The 7,388-nt window shown below is 33.3% G+C and overlaps 1 protein-coding gene across 1 annotated transcript; it reads right to left on the bottom strand.

Moving 5' to 3' along the window:
• Positions 1-1,009: 1,009 nt before the first annotated feature.
• LOC107814679 (F-box only protein 13-like) lies at positions 1,010-2,621 on the bottom strand. Its single transcript, XM_016640128.2, has one exon. The coding sequence runs from the start codon at positions 2,471-2,473 to the stop codon at positions 1,217-1,219; it is 1,257 nt and encodes a 418-aa protein (XP_016495614.1). The 5' UTR covers positions 2,474-2,621; the 3' UTR covers positions 1,010-1,216.
• Between the last annotated feature and the right edge of the window lie 4,767 nt (positions 2,622-7,388).

Genomic DNA, 7,388 nt, shown 5'->3' with positions numbered 1-7,388 from the left:
TAACCAAAACCACCTCGAATCTTCATCAAATTCTCTCAAAATTGAAATATAAACTCCAAAGAATATTCTCTACCATTTACAACAACACTCAATCCAAACAAATAACAAATACGCAAAATTTAATTTTCGAATTCAAAGCTTCGAACTTTTTGATGGTTGTCAATGGAGTATAAACTCTTAACTAATCACATGAATTTGTGTATCAATGTCCTATTCTGAACAATTTATTTAATCATGGTTTTGTTTTTTCTTTTTTTATTCTCGTATTATTATCCATGAGTTCAAGACTAGGAAGAAATGGTGATGACCTTGCTGCCATGATATCAAATGTTCAATTAACGTTCTTTGTTACTGTATTTTCATTAGTAATTATTCTTCTTTCTTAGTTGAGGCGGACTAAAAAATGCATAACTTTACTAGTAATACAATTAGGTGAAGCCACTGATTTGGAAAGGAAAAGAATAAATGGATGCCGACTGAAATGAATTTGGAGAGGTTTGATTGTTTGAATTTGGGTGTGGAAGAAGAGGAGATAAAATAGGGAAGATCAGATTCTAATACATTATTTTTTATATAATTAGTAAATTGTAGATCAACTTATAATTAAGTTAAAATTTCAATATTGAGGGTAAATAAGTTTTAAAAATAGTATAGATAAGTAAAAATGTCTACATTTTTGATGTCAAAATTAGCATCTTCGGTCCAAATTCAATTTGGACAAGAGGCCCATATCACGTTCATTTTGATATTGGGTTTCATCAGAGTTTGACTGATTCGGCTACTAATCATCATTTAATAACTTGAATATGTGCAATTATTTAGTTTATGCATTTTAATTGGGATGTGTCTGAACAACCCCTCTTTTAGTTTATGCATTTGAGTAGTGTTTTAACACATTACCCCTTTGATTAAAGGAACATCCTCAACATACTGCAGTAAATTCGATTAGGCTCCTCACCTATGCCTACACATATCATAATGGAAGACAAAGATCTCTTTCGAATAAGAATTTTCAGCAATTACATCAATTCATTTAAAAAGCAGAAAAATATCACCGTGTAATTGCAATAAATTATTCCAAAGTGACAAGAAAAATATCCTATAAAAGAATAAAGTGAAAAGTACAACAAACTAGGAAAAAAAGAATGAAGAATCCCAATTCTAACCCTTTTACATTTCGCCTCCTCCTTTGTCAAATCGTATCATTTCTATTCTATCACACAGAAGCTTCAATCCTAGGCTGAAAAGAGAAAGCACAACTGAATTTCCTGTTATAGCCATCAACACTACAAGCAGGCAATTCAGTCCACTCATTTCCAACCAAATTGCACAAGAAATACCTACAACTCTCACCAGCAGCATTAGAAATACACACAAACATCTTTTCACCATCTCCTCCAGTGCAGTTGATATCCACTTTCTTCCCATAAAATTCATGTGAAATTGCTGCTGGCATTGCCAAAACCTGATTCCAAATCCAACTCTTCTCGTCAAATTTCCACACTCTCAGACTTGCAGTTTCCAAGAATTCCGAGAGCACAACCACAAGCAACTCTCCTACACATTCAACTAAGTCAATAGAGTACTCATGACTAAGAGGAAGTAATCTTGGGTACTCAAAAAAATACTTTTCAGCAAAATTGCAAACCACAACTTTGCCATTGGAGTTCAAGAAATACAGAATCTCTTGGCCAGTACAACCATTCTTGGTGATTATTGAGGAGTACTGTTTACATGGGGTTTTTTGTATTTCAGTTGCTATTACATTGCCACATTTACCCAAGAAATACAGCATTCGACCATCGTCGTCGTCTTCTTCATCAGTACTGTAGGATTCAGCTGCAGGGCAGCTAGAAAATTTTCTACTCATAATTGCAGATTCTTCCCAGAGATTTGTCACGGAATTGTAGACTCTAAAGGAAAGATTTGGGAATTCACCAAAAACCAGGAAAAGTTTATATGATTCTTGAGTGGAAATCATTCCTATAGCACAAAGGGTATTGCAATAATCCACTAAAGGGAGCTTGCGACATGTGGAAGTAACAGGGTTAAAAATGACGAATTCACCCTTTTCACTATTGTGGAAGCAGAGAAGTCCACCAGAAGCAGCAACAGGGAGGAAATTAGAATCATTTTTCTGATTTTTTTCAAGAAAATTAGATGGGTAAGTGAGGAATTTCTTCCAATTCATTTCAGAAGAATCATACACAAAAGGAGATGATAGTGAAGAAGAATCAACCATGTAAAACCAAGGGTCTCTGGATGTGATTTGAGAGCAAGCTATGTGGAAAGCAGGGGAAGTAGCAGCTGATTTCCATTTTTTGCTAACTGAGGTTAAGCGGAGAAAAGTAGAAGTTGGTAGCCAAGAAAGAATCTTCTCAAGAAGATCTTGATTAAGCTCATCAAGTGGAAAAGCAAAGCTATCTCCATCTTCTTCAGATGATTTCCTCTTCAGATTTCTTCTAAAGGCCATAAGAAAAGAATGAAGAGAAATGGAATTGGGAAGAATGAATAACTTAGTTGGTATATAGAGAGAGAGAAGCTCTCAAGTAGTTGTTTTATATTGTTGGCATTTGACATGGGGGTTAGACTTGGAATGGGAAGAGATATAAAGGGTTGTAAAAGAAAAAGAGAAAAAAAAGGGAGAGGGAGGGGGTGTAGGGAAGCTTCGTAAAGGATCTCTTTTTTGTATTTTATTTTGCGTTGACAATTGAGTAAAGGAAAAGAGAGTGGGACTTTTTAGTGTTGAAGATTGACAAAATGAGCAGCCTGGGAATTGTTTGTGTTGCATATTGACAAAAGAGCATCCCATCCAAGGATTGGTTTCCCTGTTTCTAACACATTAGATGGCTATTATCCATAGACTGGTTTAAATTTGCGGCCCGTTTTATTGGGTAACACTAACATACTGAATATGACAAGCCCGCGAGAGGGCTGAGGTGGCTCGGGTTAGAGTCATAGTCGAACATCAAGCTTGTTTGGTAGGCTTGATTAAGAAATATTGTTACACCCTTGCTATCAGCTATAACTTTTAGCATAATGGTAAGCGTGTGATCTTAACACATTTATCTATTCATAGAATTCGATCCGAGATATCCATTCCTAACAAGTAGAATAAGCACTTAATGATAAGATAAATATATAAATTTTCTTTTTAGGATTATTTTGTAGACAAACCAATTTGAGAAGTGAGATAGTCTTGGATGATCAAGAACCTCGTAAGGACTAATTTCTGATTTTGTCTTAAATAAAACTAGCTTTAAGTTTATTTCCGTCATAAATATTGTTTAAAGATAAGGATTTTCGGACTGCTGTTTCTGTAGAACCCCTCTTCAACAAAAGATATCTTGATCCATTTAAAGTTCTGAACCATATATATATGTTAAGTTTAATTAGACTTACATTTCATGATAAAAAATAAAAAGAAATCTATGAATTGAATTGTGTAGAATACTCATATTTGTCCTAGTACGATTAAGACTAGCGTAGAACTATGCAGCTTTTGTCTGTTCTCTTTATAATGAAATAGTGAAATTTGACCATTGTTGCAACATCAAGAGTGTTGAGAAAGTATGTTTTACAAGAGACAATTAAACTAAAAAATCTAAAAAAATTAAAAAGAAAAAGAAAAGCACATGGACACGGAGTAAAAGAGGGGAGGAAAAGGAAGAGTGAAATTGTTTAATAATGTGTCACGAGTGGGCTAAAGAAGAAAAAAGCAGAAAAGCAAAGACTGGTGGCTAATGGTAATAGGTCCCACCATTGAAGAGAACCCAAACCAAACGAGGAAAAAGATAAGTCCTACCTACTATTACGAATATCTCTTGGGAATCACCGTAACAAGGCGCCGTTGTCTTTCTGACTTTTCATGCAAAAACAACACCGCTAAAGAGAAAGCGCTGACTTGGGGTTGGCGGTGGTTGGGGCTTGTGGGGGGTGGGGGATGGGGGTTTACCAATCACAAGTTTTATATATATATTGTAAATGCAATACATAATTTTACACTTGAAAACAATTAACTTTAAACTTCTCAATTTATTCTTAATGAAAATTTTATAACTGCATAAATATAATGTTATGAAATATTTAACATTATAACTTTTAAAAATTTTATAGTCACACAAATACTATGACATATTTTAGATAGTAAAGTATAAAGGTTTTTTTAAAAAAAAATTGTGTACTAATTCGAACTATGTCATATAAATTGAAATGAGATGAATAATATTTTGTAGATCTATCATAAAATTGTAGTGAAAGAAAGATAGTTTAGGTGTAATAGACATTGTATGGAAAAGTTCAAGTAATACAAACACAACATAATTTAGGTGTAATAGTTGCAAATTTTGCCAAATTTATTAAACTTTTTATGTATTATCTGCTCCTCCTTTTGACCAATTGAGATAGAGGGATGTGTTTCAACCTCAAGGGCTTTGGTCAGATATTGGGGAAGAAATGCTAAATTATGTCGTTTATTCATATTGACTAAAGAAGAAAACAGGAGAATATTATGGTAAAAAATAAAATAAGAAGAAAAGAACTAAAGCCAAACCTAACATTTCTCAATTCCAAGGAAAGCAATTCTTTGCCTGCAGTTGAGGAATCTATGCCTCGTGTTCAAGTACTTTTGAATGTGTACTTTGGTAGTTGTTTTTTTTGTTTTGTCCATTCTGCTTTAAAGTCAAATACTTAGACAACGGAATCCAAAGCTAACCCAGAATTTGTTTTTCAATTTCTCCTTTTATATGGATTTATTTATTTGCTTTTGTTGGTTATAATTTACTTTGGATGCTCGAGGCTGAAGACAAACAATAATTATTAACTGAATATGAATAAAGCCGTCAATTACGATATCATTTTTCTTTTTTACTCCAAAAAGACTTTTTTCTAATGTCTTTTATATTGTTTTGCTCCGCACCATTTTGGTTGAGTTTTAATTAAGAATTGTTGTAACTAGTTTCTTGGCATGTGCGTTGCACGTATTTATCGAATCATGTAATATTTGATTTGTAAAATAAAATTAATATTATCAAAATAAATTTTTACTAAAAAATTAAACATAAAAGAATAATGTACAAGTTCTTTGAATGACCAATGTGGATCATGTGGTGACTTATTGTTGATGTCAAGCTTGGATTTTGTATGAACTTACAAAAATGAATAATAAGAAATTAATTAGATACATATGATTTTGTTTATTTATTCTGATTTTATTATTCAAACATATAATGAAGTGTATTTCACGTATTTATGATGTATGCTTATTTCATCCCTTTTAGTAGTTCTGTCATAACCATAATTCTCATGGTTGATGTTGATATCCCTCTTGAAAATGCAAACGTAAAATTGGTCACATGAGTACACATGTTTCAATTGATTTAAATTCAACATTGAGAATAATTGACTTTGTGCTTTATTTATGGTCATCGCAAAATATAAACGTAAAAGATTATATTCCGAGGAATGAATCAAAATGTCTCATTATTATTGGGTGCCTCAAGTTAGACCTAGTTGAGGCTCGAGCCCTCATATACTTTAACACTAGTATCTGTACCCGCGCGATGCGCGGAGAATTATAAAATTAAAAAATAATAAGAAATATTATTTGAAATGATAATGAAAAGTAATAAAAAAAATAATATGTTATTGATTAATGAAAGTAACAACCTAAAGATGCTTCTTCTAAACAGTATTTGGTAAAACAAATACCGAAAGGGTAATGTTTCTTTGCATTTACAGTGACGCAAATTATAAATTTTAATCCCCGTAGTTTGATTATTCCTAATATTTTATGAGTCTTAATGAGAATACTCCATTTTTAAGAACAACTCCACTTTTGGCCGAAAACATCTTTAAGTTGTGCCAAAAATCTATGCAATATCCTTAAATATCCATGTGGACAATGTGGGCCATATATTAAAGAAAAATAAAAAAGAAAATAGGAGATGCCTAACTTTGTTGACAACTTTGTTGAAGAAAATGGGAGGTGCCTAATTTTGTTGACAACTTTGTTAAAGAAAATGGGAGGTGCCTAACTTTGTTGACAACTTTGTTGAAGAAAATGGGAGGTGCCTAACTTTGTTGAAAAATTATAGGACTAAATCAACAACAAGACATCTTCTTTGTAGTAGTTGAATGACATCTCTTACTATAAATAGAGGCTTCCATTCTTCATTTCAATCACACCAAAATAAGAGAGAAGCAATAGAAGTTAGAGAGAGTAATCCACAGATTGTAGTCTGTGAGATAAATAGTGAGTGTGAGTAATATTGTAGTGAAGTATTTTAAATAAAGAGTGTTATTTCTTTCAAGATTGTAGTAGTATCTTGACATTACTAAGTTGTAATATTATAGTGGTTATATTACTCCACTCGGGTATTGTATTTTACCCATTAAAAGAGTTGGTATCGTTGTTACTCTCTTGTGTTATTATTATTTATCGTGGATATTATTCCTGGGCGGGATTATTATTTTTCCCAACAACGTGGTATCAGAGCCATGGTAAATAATGGTACGTTGTCTTTTCAGTACCTCCGTCTCACAAAAAAAAATTATGAGAAATGGTGTCTACGTATGAAAGCCATTCTTGGCTCTGAGGATGTGTGGAAAATCGTAGATAGAGGGTATGCAAAACCCGATAATGAGGAAGCTCTGCCTCAAAATGAAAAAGATGTCTTGGCAAAGACAAGGAAGAAGGATCAACAAGCCCTTACGATCATTCATCAATGTCTGAATGATACCATATTCGAGAAGGTGGCAGATGCTACCACCTCAAAGGAAGCTTGAGAGATTTTACAAAATTCTCTTCAAGGAGTTGACAAGATGAGGAAGGTAAAACTTCAAACTCTAAGGGCTGATTTTGATGTTTTAAAAATGAAAGAATTTGAATGCATTTCAGATTATTGTTCAAAAGTGAAGGCTGTTGTAAATCAATTAAGAAGATATGGGGAGGACATAAAAGATGTCCGTGTGGTAGAAAATATCCTTCGCACTTTAACACCTAAATTTGATTTTGTGGTGTGTGCTATTGAGGAGTCTAAAGATTTAGACTCTATGATGGTAGAGCAATTGGAGGGTTATTTATAGGCCCATAAAGAAAAGATCAAGAGGAGACAAGAAGTGCCATTGGAGCAACTTCTTAAAACTCAGGCATCCTTCAAAGATTATGGAGGTGAAAAGAGCTATCGAGGGAATGGACGGGGACGAGGTCGTGGCAGTCATGGAAAAGGAAGAAGAAACGCTAACAACTTCAACAATGAAGTTAAAATCCACAAGACATTCAGAGGTCGTGGTCGTGGACATAGAGGAGGAAGATGACGTGGCTACTACCAAGAAAATAATGGACAAAGGTATGAAAAATCCAAAATTAAGTGTTATAATTGTCATAA

Source organism: Nicotiana tabacum, chromosome 23, assembly GCF_000715075.1.
Source record: "Nicotiana tabacum cultivar K326 chromosome 23, ASM71507v2, whole genome shotgun sequence".
Lineage (NCBI taxonomy): Eukaryota > Viridiplantae > Streptophyta > Magnoliopsida > Solanales > Solanaceae > Nicotiana > Nicotiana tabacum.
The sequence above is the reverse complement of the archived record's forward strand: the minus strand, read 5'-3'. Positions and strand labels throughout refer to the sequence as shown.